General features: G+C 37.2%; 2 protein-coding genes across 3 annotated transcripts in view; one reads left to right on the top strand and one right to left on the bottom strand.

Moving 5' to 3' along the window:
• Positions 1-479, bottom strand: part of CNST (consortin, connexin sorting protein) — a 114,240-nt gene extending 113,761 nt beyond the window's left edge. The window contains exon 1 of one of the 2 annotated variants that reach the window (XM_070255583.1): positions 127-479. The gene's annotated coding sequence lies outside the window, so the exon portion shown is untranslated. The remainder of the gene's footprint in view (positions 1-126) is intronic. The other variant, XM_070255584.1, reaches the window with a different exon arrangement.
• Positions 460-18,646, top strand: TFB2M (transcription factor B2, mitochondrial). The gene is made up of 8 exons (XM_001490554.6): positions 460-961; positions 1,687-1,775; positions 7,052-7,205; positions 7,560-7,708; positions 10,771-10,860; positions 13,517-13,579; positions 16,037-16,197; positions 17,893-18,646. Exons 1-8 carry the CDS (start codon positions 649-651, stop codon positions 18,068-18,070), a joined length of 1,197 nt encoding a protein of 398 aa, XP_001490604.1. The 5' UTR covers positions 460-648; the 3' UTR covers positions 18,071-18,646.
• Positions 18,647-19,246: the final 600 nt, after the last annotated feature.

Here is a 19,246-nt window from a genome sequence, read left to right as displayed (position 1 = left end):
CCCCGAGAGCGCACAGGCGGCGCGGCCGGACGAGGACCGCGCGGGCGGAGGCGCGAGGGGTGCGAAGGGCTCCCACCCCGGCAGCCAGCCCGCCGGCCCCCTGCGCCCCAGTCTTCCTCTCCTCACCTGGGAATCCGAGGCGAAAATAGGGCTACCGCTGGGCGCCTGGTCGGTTTCCAGCCGCCCTCGCTGACATGGCGGCCAACGAGCTGTCACAGAGCTTGCTCTGGTCTCCCGCCGCTCGGGTGGAGGAGACACCTCCGGCCCTCTCGCCCCGCCTCCCTCTGCGCACCCCCGCCGGCCGGCCGGCTGGCTGCGGGCGGCCCGCGGCCCCGGAGCATAGAGCGCGGGCGGCTAGAGAGGAAGCGCAGAGGGCGGACGACCATAGAGTACGAGTCTAGACACAACCTGGATGGTCGGTCTTCCTCATCAGTCCACTCACAGACCTCCGGCGTCCTCACAGGGACGGAAACGGAAGTGAGGAAAAGAGGAAAAAGGTGAGGTCACCCGCATGCGCAGTTTGTAGTGTTTACTTCCGCCCGGCCTGGTCGGGTGGTAGAAGGGTGTTGCACGTGGGGTTCCCTGTGTGGAGTTGGCCGACGATGTAAGCACCCTGGGTGACATAGGGACAGACTTCAGAGGGTGAGGATGTGGGTCCCAGTCGCGGGGCTTCCTCCGCGGCTGACGCTGTCAGCCTTGACCGGCGCCTGTCGCTTATGCATTTTGGGATCTGGAGCGGCGAGACGGAAGGACGTCCTAGCGAGGGACCGCCGGGGTTTGTCTGACTTCCACCCGCAGCTCTTGCCCAGTCTGAGTTTCGGAGACTCGCCCTCGTGGGTGACCAAGTGCCGCTTAGAGCCCAGGCGTTATATAACAAGTCCGAGACTGGCTGAGACCTTGGTACAGGTCCTGCGGGGAGGCCGAGAAAAAACTTGCCAGCTATTTCTGGAGTGCAATCCGGGTGAGTTCGTCGTGGACTGCATTTTCTGGATGTTCATCACTTCTGCAAACTTTTCTTGACCACCCATGGTGTTCTAAGACATGGCCTCTTCCTTTAAGCGGCTTATGTGGTCTGTGTTAATCGTCACACCACAAAATATTTCTGTAGCAGTTTGCACTTGAACACAATATTTTGACAAAAGATGCTCTTAGATTTCACCGTCTCCCCAAAATAGTCGCAAGCCCCCTCCCCCAAGAGAACATTTATCTTACCCTTCCCTGCATCTCCTACAGACCATAGCGGGAAACTGAGAACGCAAGATTTATAGACTTTTTGACAAATAACTTTTTAAAGCACCATTTTCTGTTGTGAGGAGTCAGTTCTGTTTAGCTTTGACAATATCTTTGATGGTTAAAGTATCTCGATAGTCCATAAGTGGTAGGCTTGAGGCAGCCTCTTGTTTGCTTTTTTTTTTTTTTCTTGAGAGATGATGAGACATTGAGATTAAGAGTGCAGGTTTTGCAGTCTGACAATGGATTCAGCACCGCTTAACAGTTGCGACCTTAGAGTCAGTGGCTCTATCTAGTCTGCAGTTTCCTTATATGTAAATAAGTGTAACATCTGCTTTGGGGATGTTGTGAGATTTAAAATTAGATAATACACATAAAACATCTAATTTCTTTGATGTTGAATAAAATTGTGTTGTCTCTTTTGCAAATAATCTTTTCGTTCTGTTAATATGCTAGGTCCTGGAATCTTGACTCAAGCATTACTTGAAAACGGTGCCAGAGTGATTGCCCTTGAAAGTGACAGAACTTTTATTCCACATTTGGAGGTATGTTTTTAGTTTTTAAAAAATGATTTGTTCGATTAGCTACCTTTGAGTGTTTTAGGAAAGTAAAATTAAGCACCAATTTATTTTATAGAATCACTCTTAGGGGCCGCACCTTAAATGTTTTGTTATCCCCAGTGACAAGAACAGAGTAAGTATCAATGCTTATTGAACGACTAAAACCCTGGAGTTGTGAGAGTTGTTTTCTTTCTGATTCTAGGTCTGCTACCAACTAGTTGGGTGACTTTGAAGAAAAGTGTATGACTTGTATCTCTACACTTATTTCCTCATCTCTAGTAGGTTATACTGTGCCCCTGCTTTCTGTGAGTGTAGAATCTACTTGGAATGCTAAGATTAGTTAATACGACTATGTTAACTCTGGAGTTAGGGTTTGAGAGGCAAGAAAAGTTTGGTATAGTCAGATAACAATTGCATGGGTTGAAGATATTACCCAAATGGATTTTTCAGTGAATTCTGCTTCTTATATAGCAGACAAGTTCGCCTAACAGTAGAGTAGCAATTCTTTGCATCAAGCCCAGCCTCTTTTTCTTTCTGTTTCTGTCCCTCCTTCCTTTATAAATCTCTAGATTAAATTTAGGAAACTTATGCTTCTCTATACCAACTTCCTGAAACCATGTAAATTGATGTTGTCTAAAAGTTATCTAAAAAGCATGATGACAACAAAAAATTATGAAAATGTCCATCAAATCCAGCTGTCTATTTTTTAATAAAACTGTACATTAGAAGGTTGTTATTCTACAAATGACTGCTTTAAAAAGAACTCAAGGTTTTAGCTAGGTTGTTTAATTGATGATGTAGGGGACCTGGAAATGGCCACCCCAAGATATGTCTCTTTGGCATCAGGATTATTTGAGGCTGATTGCTTTTGAGGAACGGAACTTGCCCTTTGTTAGGACACGTTTACACTTGTAAGGTAAATCTCTGTCTGTAAAAGGTGCCTCCCTCTCTGTACCAGGAAGAAGAAAGGAGATGACCACCTCTCTAGAAACTCTTAATCAATGCCAAAGGCAAGGACTTAAATCTGCATTTTATTGTGCTTGTCTGGTAACCTCCTGTAACTGACTTCCCTACCCCTCCCAGCGTTGGCATTTCTTTAAGGATTAAGCATCTTTCCTTAGGCTAGGAACTGATTGCTGTGCTCACCTGTGACCACCCAGCTCCAGACAATAGACTTGCCTCCTGCTGTAACAGACCACTACCTGATGTGTCCATCAAGTGCTGTGCCATCAGGGCAATCTTGTGACTATTGTGGGAGGGACATTTCAATCATATGTGAAACACCCTGTTTGGGGGTATATAACCAGTCTGTGCACCCCACTTCTTCGGTGTCCTTTCTTCCTTCCGGAAGAAAGGCCCCAGGCCATGGTTCCTCATAAGGCTTTGTTTAATTTTCTCTTGCTATTCTGTCTCATGTGAATTTAATTCGTTCACCAGCCAGACGAACCCACATTTGGGAAGAGGAAATGTCTTCCTCCCCTACAATGATAAATCTACTGGAATTCCAAAAACATGAAGAGAAAAAGAGCACATAAAATTGTTCAAAGATTCAAGATTGTGAAATGTAACTTAGTAAACATAGCCATCTGTAATTTCAACTTGGAATTAAAAACAAGATAGCTTTTATCTTGATCTTTAAAGAAATGGCCCGCTTTTGAAGATTAATCTACATGTTCACAAAATAATTAAGATGGTATTAAAATATCTTTCTGTTTGCAGTTTGTTATCCTGTAACACAATAGTTGCTTTTCTGTAAGATCAACATAACAGTCTTAATTTAAAAACACTTGATTCTGGGGCTGGCCCTGTGGCCTAGTGGTTGAGTTCGGTGCACTCTTCTTCTGTGGCTTGGATTCACAGGTTCAGATCCCAGGCACAGAGCTACACCACTCATCAGCCATACTGTGGCAGCGACTCACATACAGAATAGAGGAAGATTGGTACAGATGTTAGCTCAGGGTGAATCTTCCTCAGCAAAAAAACCCCAAAGAAACACTTCATTCAATGAGAAAAGGAGAGTTACGGGCTAGAGAATTCTTGATACACAATATTTCTTACAGGAATATCAGTCATAAAATGTTTCTGAAGCTGTAAATGTAAGCAGAAAATCCAAACATCATTGACTAAATCTAGTCTTTGATTAGAACTAGTTTTTGCTCCAGTTAAGGCTTTTATTTTCCTTCTAACTCCTCATTCCCCACCGCCCAGCACTAACTTGAGCTTAGCCCTTAGTACCTGTTCTTTCACTCTTACTAACTATCCTTATGATGAAGTGAAAAGCCATTCAAATAAAGTTTTGTGTCGGTTCATCTGTTTGATAGAATAAGAGAAATATTTGTTTAAATAGAACCTTTGCAGCCCTAAATCAGGGCCTTAAAGTGATGCTCTTAGCAGACGATGCTTCTAGCCACCCACAGGCTCTCAGGTTTGCTCCTAAAAATGGAAATGATTTTCAAGAATAATGCTTGACTTTGGGTTTTTACCTAACTTTAGAACCACCCCCAACCCTCCACCCCCATTTCTCTGATAGGATTCCTGAGGCTCCGCGTTAACAATGTTTCAAGCGGGAACAGTTTGTTTTCCAATCTGGATGTGCTACAGATAGACATGTAGCAAATTGTGTTCTATAATAAATCATGAGGTATGCCATTTGAATTGTGAAAGCTGTTGTTGCAGAAGTAGCTGGATATGGTCAGTTGAAGAGACATCAGCTTTTGCGGTAAACTGTGCCTTATTTCAGCAGGGATAGAGCACAATCTTTTCAAATCGGGCTGACTCTCAGCCCTCACGCTTACTGCCTTTATGCCCTTAGGCAAGTAAGTAGTGTGATCTGTCTGAGCCTTGGTTTTCCTCATATGTAAAATAGAGACATTAATACCCACTTTAAAGGGTTGTGACGCAATTTAAATAAGATCAACTGTGTGAAGTGCCTAACACAATGACTGGTAGAAACTTAAGGGTTATTTCTCTTTCCTCTCTCCTTTTTGCTTCCTATGTTTGAATCCTAAATATAGTCAAGTCGAGTTTTCAAATGTGATTTCACTACTATTGTAGGAATTGAATTATTTATTCTGGAGTTTTGGCCGTTGTCGCATTTGAATTGTTGAATGGTGACAGGTGCAAAAACAAAAATGTATGTGCCCTCTCAGAATACAAGTGTAACAAAGTCATAAAGTATACTTTGTTTTTACATTCCCATCAAACCAAAATTCGTTAGCTTTCCTTAATTACAAAGATTAAAATATGACTTTTGGATAACTTGTGAGATTATTTTATTTATAATTACTTATAGAATAATTTGTAAAAGTTTAAAGATATTATTTTATTTATAATTACTTATAGAATAATTTGTAAAAGTTTAAAGATAATCAGTTTTTAAGGTCTGCATTATATGAATGCTCTATTTCTTTAGCTTTCATAACACCGCACTCTTCTGGTTTTCTTCCTTGCTTTTCTGGCTTATTTTCAGCTTCTTGTGAGACTTCAGAGGTGCTCCATCCTCAGGCCTAGTCCTCTGTACTTCTCCCTAGAGATCTCCTCTGCACTTCTGGTTTTAACTACCTTCAACGAGCCAAATTCTCACAAATTTATATCTTCAGCGTGGATCATTCCACTAACCTCCCCATTCAAGTCTAGCACTTCCCACCTGGCATCTCCACTTGGATCACTAATAGGCATCTCAGAATTAACATGACCAAAGATAGGTAATTTCCACCCCCAGTCTGTTTCTTCCACTAGTCTTTTTCAAGAGTCCCTTGGAAAGCGATTGTTAAAATTTACTAGATTTAGAAATAGAATAATATTTACTTATAGGTTGAACTCAAACACTTAAGAAAAATTAGACTTTTTAATTCAGAGCTTTAAATTGCAAATTTCTTGAAACTCTGATAAAGATCAGTAGAATTTTCTGTGCATGAAGAACCTCAGTATGCACATTGAAACACATTGCCCTCTTCTATTTGTCTTGTTGCAATTTCACATTAAGTTCATGGAGTCTGTAGCTAATACCTGCTCTCACTAGTAAGTTCTCCGGTGCACCTGGAAGGGGAACTCATCAGGGCAGTGAAAAGATGAAGGTACAATGGACTTCTTCCAGCGGACAAGGAGCTTTCCTTCTAGAGTTGCCTCTGTCTTCAGGAAAACTAAATGAAAAATTAAGGGGAAATGGAGAGTGACCTACACAATGAGCCAAGTTCCTTTGACGAAGGACTAACTAAGCTCTTCTAGAATAAGAGAAATACTCTCTTGAATCTATCTGCCTTTCACTTTAATAATTTTGTTGTTTTTCTTTACGGTAAAACATCTTCCCATGACTAGCAGATGGATTGCAAGCTCTCTGCCTGAGCCCAGATGTGGTCTCAGAATCTTTGCTCAGTGCTCCAGGCAGCCACTACTAAGCAATTAGAGGTTAATGTGAGAAAGCTTTTTGAATGACTGAAACCATTGAAATAAAGTAAAAGGATAAGTAAGAATTTGTTGAAGATTTTTGTTTCTTGGGCTTTTTCTTAGTAATATTGTACTTTTCATCATTTTTCAGGCATTAGTTGATTTCTTAACTCTGTTAAATTTTAGGGTATGTCAGTAATGTTTTCTTTACATCCTTATGAAGCCAGTAGTATTTTTTATAAGAATTATTTATTTATTTACTTATTTTTGAGGAAGATTAGCCCTGAGTTGACATCTGCCGCCAATCCTCCTCTTTTTGCTGAGGAAGATTGGCCCTGAGCTAACATCTGTGCCCATCTTCCTCTATTATGTGTAGGACGCCTGCCACAGCATGGCTTGATAAGCAGTGTGTAGATCTGTGCCTGGGATCTGAACTGGCAAACCCCAGGCCGCTGAAGTGGAGTGCGTGAACTTAACTGCTATGCCAGTGGGCCAGCCCCTATAAGAATTATTTTTTGAAGTAGATCCCTGAATTGTTACAAAGTCTTCATAACACTGAAATTTCTTTTATTCTTTCTTTTTTTCTTTCTTTCTTTTTTTTTTTTGTAACCGAGATTCGCCCTGAGCTAATATCTGTTGCCAGTCTTCCTCTTTTTGCTTGAGGAAGATGGTCACTGAGCTAACATCTGTGCCAGTCTTCCTCTGTTTTATGTGGGATGCTGCCACAGTGTGGCTTGATGAGCAGTGCTAGGTCTGCACCCAGGATCAGAACCTGTGAACCCAGGCTGCCAAAGCGGAGTGTGTGAACTTATCTATGCCACAGGGCCAGCCCCAAAACTGAAATTTCTGAACATGTTATCTCTGTCTCACTCTAGTCCCTAGGAAAAAATCTGAATGGAAAACTAGAAGTGGTCCACTGTGACTTCTTTAAACTGGATCCTACAAATTGTGGAACAGTAAAACCTCCCATTATGGTTTCAAAGATGCTTTTTCAGAATTTGGGAATACAAGCACTTCCTTGGTCAAAAGGTAATTTTTGTTATTCACTAAAGCAGATACCTTATAATTTGTCGGCTTTGTCTACAGCTACACCTGGAACAGGTACACCTGGTTTGTTGAAGAGATTGTGTATAATTTATATTATACAATTTATGGACAGATGCTCTTAAATTGAATATGGCTTTCCCCTCACCTAGACACAGATAATCAGAGCAGTTCCACAGAGGCCAAGTTCCATATCAAAGAAAGATGCTGAGGGTTAGTTTTAACTGAAATAAACTTAAAATTAATATAGTTTATTAAGTAGGTTTGGCTTAATAAAATATGGTCATAGGAAGAAGTGTTAAGAATTTATTCAAATATTTTTGCTTACATTCTTAACAGGTATCCCTTTAAAAGTAATTGGAATCTTTCCAATTAAAAATGAGAGAAAGACGCTTTGGAAACTTTTACATGACCTATATTCGTGTACTTCTATATATAGATATGGACGAGTAGAACTAAATATGTTTATTAGTGAGAAGCAGTACCAGGTAGGTAATTAACAAGTGCCTGATTAATTTTCTGTTTTGAAAGAGACAGATTTTTTCTGAGTGGTCTTAATCTGTGTGATTTTAATTTGGGCTCATGACATTTGAGAGTACTAGGAGTGTTTTTAAATTTCTGTAGAGCAGTCTTTAGGTATGATTTTTAAGGGTTTTTTTTGTGGTAAAATATACATAACATAAAATTCACCATTTTAACTATTTTTAAATGTGCAGTTCAGTGGCTTTAAGTACACCGACATGGTACAACTATTACCACCCTCTCTCTTCTCAGAACTTTTCGTCATTCCACATTGACGCTCTGTACCCATCAGACACTAACTCCCCATTCCCCTCTCCTCTGAGCTCCTGGTAATTCTTGCTCTACTTCTGTCTCTATGAATTTGGCTATTCTAGATACTTCACATAAGTGGAATCATACAATATTCCACTTTGTGTCTGGCTTATTCCACTTAGTGTAATGTCTTTAGAGTTCATCTAAATTGTAGCATGTGTCAGAATTTCATTGTTTTTAAGGCTGAATAATATTCCATTGTGTGTATACACTGCCTTTCCATTCATCTGTCAGTGGACAGGTGGGTCGCTTCCACCTTTTGGCTATTGTGAATAATGCTGCTGTGAACTTGAGTGTGCAAATATCCCTTCGAGTCCCTGTGCCGAGTTCTTTTGGCTATATACCCAGAAGTGGAATTTCTGGATCATATGATAACTCTATTTTTAATTTTTGGAGGAACCACCATACTCTTTTCTGCGGTCGCTGCACTGTTATATTCCCACCAGCAATACACTAGGGGTTTCAGTTTCTCCATATTCTCTCCAACACATTGTTTTTCCCTTTTTTTGATAATATTCATTCTAATGGTGTAAAGTGGTATATCGTTGTTTTGATTTGCATTTTCCTAATGATTAGTGATGTTGAACATCTTTTCATGTGCTTATAATAGTTTGTATATCATCTTTGGAGAAATGTCTATTATTTTTTAATTGGTTTTTTTTGTTGTTGAGTTTTAGGAGTTCTTTATATAGTCATGCATCGCTTAATGATGGGGATATGTTCTGAGAAATGCGTCGTTAAGCGATTTTGTCGTTGTGTGAATATCATAGAGTGCACTCACACAAGCCTAGATGGTATAGCCTACCACACGCCTATGCTATACAGTACTAATCTTATGGGGTCGCCATCATCTGTGCAGTTCCTCATTGACCAAAATGTCGTTCTGCGGCACGACTGTATATTCTCAATGTTAGTCCCTTCTCAGATATGTGATTTGCAAATATTTCTCCCCTTCTCTTCGTTGCCTGTTTACATGGTTGATAGTGTCCTTTGATTCTCCAAGTTTTTAATTTTGATAAAGTCCAATTTGTCTATTTGTTGTTGTTGTTGCCTGTGCCTTTGGTGTCCTATTTAAGAAATCATTACCAAATCCAGTGTCATGAAGCTTTCCCCCTGTTTTCTTCTAAGAGTTTTATAGTTTCAGCTCTTATGTTCAGGTCTTTAATCCATTTTGAATTACTTTTTTTATATGGTGTCGTGTTAAGTAAGGGTCCAACTTCATTCTTTTGCATATGGATATTAAGTTTTCCCATCTTTTATTGAAAAGACTGTTCTTTCCCCTTTGAATAGCCTTGGCACCCTTGTCAAAAATCATTTGACATTTGAGGGTCTATTTATGGGCGCTCTGTTTTATTCCATTGGTCTATATGTCTGTCTTTATGCCAGTACCACACTATTTTGATTGCTATAACTTTGTAGTAAGTTTTGAATTCAAGAACTGTGAGTTGCCCTATTTTGTTCTTTTTAAAGTCTGTTTAGGGTATTTGGTATCCCTTGAGAGTCCATATGAATTTTAGGGTACATTTTCCTATTTTTGCAAAAAAAAAAAAATGGTTGGGATTTTGATAGGGATTGCATAGAATCTGTAGATCACTTTGGGTGGTGTTGACATCTTAACAATATTGAGTCTTCCAACCTATGAAAACAGAATGTCTTTCCATTTATTTGTGTTTTCTTTAACTTCTTTTAGCAATATTTTGTAGTTTTCAGTGTACAAGTCTTTCACCTCCTTGATTAAGTTGACTCGTAAGTATTTTATTGTTTTTGATGCCATTGTAGATGGAATTGTTTTCTTAATTTCCTTTTCAGATTGTTCATTGTTAGTGTATAGAAATAGTTGATTTTTGCATGTTGGTTTTTGTATCCTACAACTTTGCTGAGTTCGGTTATTAGTTCTAACAGTTTTTTTGTGGAATCTTTAGGGTTGTAGACTCTACTTTTTATTCTCTGAAATCGAAGGGCCTCCTGAAGTCCTTGAGATTGCCTTGAGAGTAATGTTTCTTTTCTGCCTATAATGCTTTCTGTTATTAATCCTTTAAACAAATATAACGGGAGATGCTTATTTGTATATAAGAGAGCGATGAGTTAGGATTGTGGGGCGAGAAATGAGGGGATGATGTACTCGCCAAGACCCAGATAGTAGGTAAATAGTGACTGTCCGCTTAAAGCTCAGAACCTTGAGTCTGTACATACAGTATATAAGTGAAACATGAGAGGAAGAGAACTAGCAAATGCTTCGTCTTGCTGTTAGGAATATGTTCTAATGCTTCTTTTAAAACATGGGCCTTTTCACGTGTGGTTTCATCTCTCTGTAGTGCCCTTTTGGTCACTGAGGTATCTTCTCATCCTTCAAGTGTCAGCCTAAACAATGCTTAACTCAAAGTTTAATAGCCCACCTGATACATATTTCTAACACACTTTTTCTTCTCCACTCTAATTACACGTTTGTTTCATTTTTCTTTAATGAAATATAGGTGATACGGTTAAAGGAGATCAATTTCAAATAAATTATATTTTAAGCATACATAGTTATATTTCAACATGAAAGTTTAAAAAGACTTTCTTTTTTGAAACAGTTTGAAATGGTTAAGATTTCGCCTATAATTCTAATTTTATTTAATTTCTAGATACTATTAAAATATTACTATTATCCAACATTTGACTTTGATTGATTATAATTATGTATAACATGTAACTTCTCTTTTCCTTTTACTAGAAACTAATGGCAAATCCCAAAAATCCAAATTTGTATCAGGCATTAAGTGTGCTCTGGCAAGTAGCTTGTGAGATTAAGCTTCTGCATATGGTGAGTAAAATCCTCCTAAATTTCAACGGAGAACTTCATTGTTTTCAAAGAGACTACATTTCTGTGACCAGTAAATGGAGAAAAATTAAAGATTAATTTTGTTATTTTTCCCAACTGTTGAAGATAATAGTGCAAGGTAACTTTGTATTGCTGGTGTGGTTTTTTTGTCACAAATATTTATATTTTTCTCTGATTGTAAAAATAATATATGCTGATTAAAAGTGTGAGACATGTTAAAGAAAGAAAGAAAAGAATTTTTAAAAAAGTCACCTAGACTTCTACCACCAAGGGGTTGCTGTTGACAATTGTGATATGTTTTTAGTCTTTTATTTTTCCTGTTTTTGGGGTTTTTTTCCCCTTTATATAGGGGAGATTATATTATTTTATATCTTGTTTTTCTCACTTAATAGTTAATGATAAGTTTTTTCCTGTGTCACTAAACATTTTTCTTAAGTTTTTAATGGCTATCTAATACCTCATTATAGAGCATTTCCTTTTTTTAGTTTATTTCCTTAGGCAAGATCAGAATTGTCTAATAGAAATATAATACAAGCCACATTTGTAATTTTACGTTTTTTGGTAGCCACATCATACAAAGTAAAAAAGAAACAGGTGAAATTAATTTTAATATTATATTTTACTTCAATTCAAAATATTGTTATTTCACTATATAATCAGTATTTTGAAGTTAGTTAGTATATCGTTTACATTCTTTTTTTGTGTACTAGACCTTTGATGTCCAGTGTGTATTTTATACTCCAACGCATCTCACTTCAGACTGGACACATTTCAAGTGTTTGATAGCCACATGTGATTAGTGGCTACCATATTTAATAACAGAGGAAGGACTAGAGCGTAGGAAAAAAATGATAAATACTCTCTCTTTCATACCATAATTTGCCCATTTACTTTTTTATTGTAGTAGACTGAAATATATATCAAGTGGATTTTATAGGGTATAATTTGTTTATTTTATTAGCCCTTGTCCTTCCAAGGATGAATTGGTTTTATTTTTAAATTTTGTAGTGCGTATCTCCGTGTAGTCTCTTCATTGTTTTGTCCAGGAACACATTAAGGCCGTCAAAGGCATACTTAGTTGTTAGAATGTTATCTCATTTGATTTTAGCTTTTGTTCCAATTCTATTTTTTTCCCCAAAAACATATGAGGTTCTTAGGTTGGATCTTTGTTCCTTGTCTTTTATATCTATCATGCTGTCATTGTTTTTCTGTATTCCCAGAAATCTTTTCACACTTGGCTGTCACAGCACTGACTCTGCTTTCTGTCCTCACTGTATATTGTGATCTTGGTACTGTATTTCTTGGTTTCCCTAAAAGCCTTTCTTACCCACTGATCTCCTCTCGTTCTGTTGACTTTTTATCTCAGCCTCGCCTCTCCTCATGGCTTTCGGCTAGTTTCTTCATCGAGGCCTCCCAAGGACTTTAACTTTCAGGACAGTTTTCTTTTCTTGTTCTGCAGTATTTCTTTTCAAAGTCCTTATGTTAAGTTTTGCCTTTTATTAACCTCCAGAAAGGAGAAGTCTTTCTGGACCCAGTGTTTTTAACATCCATTTATATGTCTACAACAGAAGAGTCAGTGATTGAATTCAGTTCCCAGAGTCGTGCAGGTTTTCCTCGCCTGTGGCTCTGGTAGATGGGAGTGAGGTTTGCTCAGTGCCCACTGCTGTGCCCTAAACTGCTGTGGATAGACCACAGGATAGCTAGACCAAGCGTGGGGGGAAACTGCAGTGCCCAGTGCACACTGCTGCTGCTGCTGCTGCGCCTTTATCCACCTACTGACATTCCTAGAACTAGGAATTGCATGGATGGGCAACAATTGCATTTTTCATTCCACTTCAATTGCCACTGTAGTTAGTAATAAATTATTACCATTTTTGACAATAGCCTTTCAGATCTTATGTCCAATAGTGTAAGTTTTTTAAGTCTGCATCAGATGCTGTATGTCTTTACGTATCCCAACATATTCAAATGAATTTGATTAATAGGCTTCCACTAAGGTAGGACAAAAAAATTCTCAGTATTGATGTGATAGCCCTTGTTGTGACTCTAATATAGAAATGTTGGCTGTGCAAAATAACTTAAGAACCTGCTTGTATAAGTATATTAAGAGTAACTCTCTTTTATCTAAGTAAGTAATAGAGTTACCAGTATTGGGATAGACCTTTGAGTCTCTTTTTTTCTTTTATAGATTGGCACCTGAGCTAACAACTGTTGCCAATCTTCTTTTTTTTTTAATTGCTTTCTCCTCCCAATACATAGTTGTATATTTTAGTTGTGGGTCATTCTAGTTGTGGCATGTGGGATGCCGCTTCAACATGGCCTGATGAGCGGTGCCGTGTCCACACCCAGGATCCAAACCGGTGAAACCCCAGGCTGTTGAAGCGGAGCGCGAACTTAACCACTCTGACACTGGGCCAGCCCTGAGTCTCCTTATTTTAATCTGAAAAAATGAGGCGAGAGAAGAAAGACATATATGATTTAACTATCACATATTGTTTTTCTTATATCCAATTAGACTGGTGACTTAGATTTAATTCATTCTGTGGTTTAGGCAAGACATTTTTAAAGGCAGTAATAATCTGGGCCAGTTTGACCAAAGAGAGCTAAAAGAAATGTTCTGTTTTTATCTTTCCTCAAGGAGCCTTGGTCATCATTTGACATATACACCCAAAATGGGCAACTGGAAAAGCCGAAGCGTAGGGTAAGAATGAATGAATGCTTTTCCCTTTTTTCCTCTAAATGGAACATCCTTTGTTTTCTTTAAGGTTATCCTTGTTTTCTTTGATTATCTGGTATTCTGTATTTATTTAAATTTTTAATTATATAATATCTAGAAATGTTCTTCAAGCATATCTTACTGCTTTTAATAAATTCAAATTATTTTGGAAGACACTTGTATTTTTCAGCTATTTTGTAGTGGATGCTAGCATAGTAATAGGCTTAAACAGAGAATCTGACTTCTGTTTTTATCTCTTGAAAGGAAGATACATCTCAGATTTGTAAAATATAATTTCAATATTCATCTAATTTGATAAACTAAAAACAAAGTTTTATACCTTATTAATAAATCAGAAATTTGTAATATTACTACTTATAATGCTTGAATTCACCAACAGGGGCATCTTGTTTCTTACCCAGGGGGTGGGGCTTTTATTTTTATTTGTTTTCTCCCCTTTCTAAAGAACCAAAGTGTTGATGTTATAAAGTGGTCTTCTGTTTAGTTTATATCAGGGCTGCTTGTGGTGAAATTGTAATAAAGTAGCTGAAGTTTCAAAAGCAATTTTTGGAGTCAATTCGAAAGTTGCACTTTAGGATTAGGAGCTAGTGATGCCGTGATCCCAGCATATCCTCGCTGTCTGAAGTTCCCATTTGCTTACTTCTTTGGTTTTTTTCTCACTCTTGCCACTAAAGGAAAAAAGAAAACTATCAACTTAGAAATGGTCTGATTTTAGGGTGATCAGTCATCCTTGTGAGCACTGTGATCATAGCCCTGTTTCACTATTCATAAGTATAATTTATGTAGTCTCACAAAATTGGGATAATACATTTTGGCTTGATACTATTAGGAACTTGTCCCAGTGTCCCCAAAATGAACAACTGTGTATATAAGGTACATTCTCAATGACAAGATCAAAAGCTACAAAAGTTTCTTGGCCAAGTTAAATATATAAACTTTCGGGGATGAAGATGAAATAATCAAATGTCATGTTCTATGAGAGAATTTTATTCAAATACTTCACATTTATCTTTAATATCAACGTGTTCTTAATTGCTACAGAAGCACTTTGAGGCATTTAACAATTTTTTAGAGCCATCATCTTTATTTCCATCCAAGTTGTTTATTTTCTACTTTTTTAAGCCATGTTTTTATGCTGTTGTTGGAACATTTTTCCTAAGCTACAAATAACTGTTCATTTAACATCAGGAAGGTTTTTCCCCCTATTTGTCAGGTAAATCTTTATAACTCTAAAACTCTTTACCAAGTTGCTTTTTAAAGTCACCTTCAAAAGACTTGTTAACCACAACATGTAATACTTTGAGTTGTGAGGTTATCCCCCTTCCTAATTAGTAATTACTAAATATTTTTGAATTTCATTGCCTTCCTTTTTTACCAGTTCCTTTAGCTGCAGGCATCCAGAACTAGAAACTAGAATTGATTGAAATTTTATTTGTTAGGCTAATAGTGTCTTCCACAAACAGTATTTATATTTATATTTAAATATATATATATTATAAAGTAAGTAAGATATCACTATGTGAAATTTCCTAAGGACTCAAACATAAGGTTCCCTCTTTAATGAGGAATAATTTTGGGGGGAAAAGCAGTCTTAACCTTAGACCAAGTCATATACAGTTTTTATTTTAATCTGTATAATACTGTATACTAGTGCTTTTTCTGTAAAGGGCCAGATAGTAGATATTTTGTGCTTTGCAGGCCACATACAATCTCTGTCACATATTCTTTGTTTTTGCTTTTAAAAAAAAAAATCCTTCACAAATGTAAAAACCATTCTTAGCTCAGAGTATACAAAAGCAGACAGACAAGGGACCATAGTTTGCTAACCCTGTGGTTTTTTTAATAAAATATCTAGTTAAAAATTATAAGTGAGTAATAGTTTTTATCCTTAGAATCTGGTGTGACTCAAATATGAGAGACTCCGTACATGTTAGTATCACGTTTGGGATTTGATCTCACCCTACTTACAACTTAATAAGCTGTTACTCTTTCATGGATGCTGGTCAAAGACACAGATTCCCTGATCAGACAGAGGACTTTATTTGCCCCCAGGTCCCATGGAGTGATGTGATGGGGCTCAGTTGGATGCTGTGTATGCAATGGGTTTGCATTGCAGCTGGGGAGCACAGAGCGGGGAGAATCCACCTCTTTTATAGCAAACATTAAGCAAGCCTGCTTTTTGTTCTTGGGGGGCCATTATCTCATTCCTCAAGGTGGCTCACTGCAAACAATCCTTGGAAATGGCCCGGGTGAAGAACAGTTAGGGCCTTGCATTCTTGACACACCCAGCAAGAACATACAGGGACATTCAGGGTCTCTGGTGATTGCTTCTTCCAGCAGGTAGCTTGAATGAGCAAGTGAACAGGGTTTTGCTTTGGCAATATTTTATGAGTAACACAATTTATTTTCCCTTCTCTCCAGGAATCATTAGAAGAACTACAGCAAAACTTATGTTTAATTCAATTGACTCCTCGTAGAACTTTATTTACAGAAAACTTAACACCTATTAACTATGATGTATTTTTTCACATGTTAAAGCAATGTTTTATGAAGCGCAATGCCAAGCTGATAGACCATTTACAGTAAGTAAGAAGAATAAAGCCCACTATGAAAGTAGCAATTTAATGTGGGAATTATACTTTCATGTTAGAGGTCCATTTTTTATATCATATATCTTGAATAACAGAGTTGGATACCATGTTTTCACTCATCTATTTCTTCAAAATACTTTCTTCTCCCTGGTGCACATAATTATATTTTCCATGTAATCTCCTGAGCTTAATTTTTTTTCTTTCTTTGAAAAAACAACTAGGAATGCTTACGAGTTGTTTTATCTTTGTTGGAATGTATGCCCAGGTTTAACTTACATGAAGAACTAGCTGCTTGCCACTGGCTGGTGGCATATCCACCATCTGCCTGTTGTCATTGCCTGTCCTTAGTGGTTCTATTTCCTAAACAAAGTAGGCATGGATCATTATACCCCCCTAGTCCTCCTGCCCTGGACCAAATTTTATGTTTCTACCTAAAGCTTTGTAAAAATTATAGCTGTTCCTATCTACTTTGTATCTAAATAAATGTAATTTTTGTATAGGTCTGATGTGTACAGTTCTGTAAGTTACGTATTTTACCTTGTAATCAGCAGCCCATAGTCGTGCAAAGTATTGTCAGGGAAAGAGCAAAATGTTAAAATAATCATTTTAATTAATTTGATCATCATTTAATACGTAACTGAATGAGCTATTGATTGAACAAGATTTATGTAAAAATGTTAAAAATGGAAATAGACTAGTAAAAGTAATCTACTTTTTTTTAATCTCGTCACCTTGTGGTAGTGGCCATTTTGAATGAAAATATCAAGAATATAGGAAATTAAGGGATAAATATGATAAACTGTGATACAAAGTGTTAAAAATTCCTTTGGAGATCTCTGTGAATTGAAAGCATGTTTACACCTGTGGCCAGGATTCCATTCAAAATCAAAAAGTATTGGGGGGGCCAGCCCCTCGGCCGAGTGGTTAAGTTGGCGTGCTCCACTGCAGGCGGCCCAGTGTTTCGTCAGTTTGAATCCTGGGTGTGGACATGGCACTGCTTGTCAAGCCACGCTGAGGCAGCATCCCACGTGCCGCAACTAGAAGGACCCACAACTAAGAATATACAACTATGTACCGGGGGGCTTTGGGGAGAAAAATGAAATAATAAAATCTTTAAAAAAAAAAAAAAGTATTGGAAATATTTTCCACCGAAATATTTTATTACAGTTGTTTTCTTGTTATTGTCAGAGGCTCACTGATGGTTTTTGCTAGATTAATATATAAGGCAGTTTTGTGCTTTACAGTTTATTCACCAGTAAGTGTTGCATAAAAATGTGGAAAATTATTCCCTTTTTGAAAACTGCTAGAGAGCAGTTTATGCTGTTTGTACTTACTTAACTTTTACATGAACCTAAATGGCTTTAAGAATATTTTTGCAAAGAGGGTTAAAAGATGAAAGGTACAGAAGAATTTTTTTAAAGAAAAATATTAAACTATAATATTGTATAAGAATTGGTTAAAACGTGTTAAAGCCTAAACCTGCTCTTTTCATTCCAGGTAAGCCATGAAACTTGAGGAATAAACATAGTTAAAGCTGTGTATATGCAAGGTCTTAAACTAAATAGGATTAATTATATATAATAAGTTAAGCATTTTAGATTGGGCTTAAAAGCCATCTCTATCAGTATTAACTGACAGTTGTTATGAAAAAGAATTAAGCGAACTTATTTTGTATTTCTTTTGCAGTTCATTGAGTCCAGTTGATGCGATGGATATATTGAAGAAAATCAAAAAAAAGGAAAAAACGAAAATAACAAATTTATACCCTCGAGACTTTAAACAGCTTTTTGAAACTATAGAGTGTTCCAAAGATTATACCTGTAAATGGTTATATGATGACTTCTTGGAAGACAGAATCGTGTAAGGAACTGGACTGCCAAGACATTAACTGGAATGTTCATTTATTTGGCGATTATGACACAAATGAAAAAGAATGAAGTTTGTAAAGCTCAGCATACTTTCAACAGAAGATAACTGTTCTCGTTTTGCCCAGACTAGGCAGATCATTTCTTCTGAAGTTGATACCATTAGTATATTGGATAAAACAGTGGCCCCTATTTTTAGTCACAGCTGAGCAAAATGAAAACTTCAATTAATTGTGGATTTGATCAGATTGGATTTGTTTTAATTTCTTATCTACTGTAAACATGCTGGTAGTTGTAAGGTATTACCAGGTGTAATTTAGTTTTTAAAATCCTTTTGCCCAAATATCATACATTGTATTAATTTAAATATTCCACTTTCACTGTTGATTTTTGCATCCTCTTGGGAGGCAAAAGAGTTTGTATATTGTTAAGCTTAGAAAGTAAATTAAACTGATTTAAGTAGTTTGTTTTACTTTTCAGTTTGTTGAAGTGTATTATGAAGTCTGTACAATGAAATTATTTAAATTTTAATATTGTATAAATTTTTTTAGAAATTAAAATATTTTAAGAAGTAAGATTTTGTGATTTTCTTTTCTCTAAATATCTATGAAACATTAAGTTGACCCTAATTTATTCACTTTAAATTCTGTCATGTATCATCTGTGTACTTTCAGTGAGTAATTCAGTCTGTTATTCAAAAATCTCTTGCATGTTTGTTCCATCTGAAGTTCATCTGAAGTTAGACCTTGAACCTAAATGCAATTAAGAATATTTTCTTAGGGGCTGGCCCCATGGCCGAGCAGTTAAGTTTGTGCACTCTGCTGCAGGCGGCACAGTGTTTCGTTGGTTCGAATCCTGGGCGCGAACATGGCACTGCTCATCAAGCCACGCTGAGGCAGCGTCCCACATGCCACAACTAGAAGGACCCACAACAAAGAATATACAACTATATACCAGGGGGCTTTGGGGAGAAAAAGGAAAAAAATAAAATCTTAAAAAATAAAAAAATTTAAAAAAAAGAATGTTTTCTTAGATCATTGAAGCTGCTAGATTTTAGGTGTGACACACCTGTCCTCTTCAGTTAGATTTGTTTGCTCTTATAACACTTCATAATACCTAAGGCATATTATTAGTAAGTAACTCTTTGTAGGACATGTTCTTCTTTTTTTAATTCA

The sequence above is a fragment of the Equus caballus genome, chromosome 30 (genome assembly GCF_041296265.1).
Source record: "Equus caballus isolate H_3958 breed thoroughbred chromosome 30, TB-T2T, whole genome shotgun sequence".
Classification (NCBI taxonomy): domain Eukaryota; kingdom Metazoa; phylum Chordata; class Mammalia; order Perissodactyla; family Equidae; genus Equus; species Equus caballus.
Note: the sequence above shows the minus strand (reverse complement) of the source record. Positions and strands in the feature narration are given on the sequence as shown.

Bases quoted from the DNA above. Each gene is read 5' to 3' on its own strand.
- TFB2M (XM_001490554.6), top strand. From the start codon at position 649: ATGTGGGTCCCAGTCGCGGGGCTTCCTCCGCGGCTGACGCTGTCAGCC. The intron at 1,776-7,051 runs GTATGTTTTTAG...GTCTCACTCTAG, and splicing joins CTTTTATTCCACATTTGGAG to TCCCTAGGAAAAAATCTGAA. The intron at 16,198-17,892 runs GTAAGTAAGAAG...TTTCTTTTGCAG, and splicing joins AAGCTGATAGACCATTTACA to TTCATTGAGTCCAGTTGATG.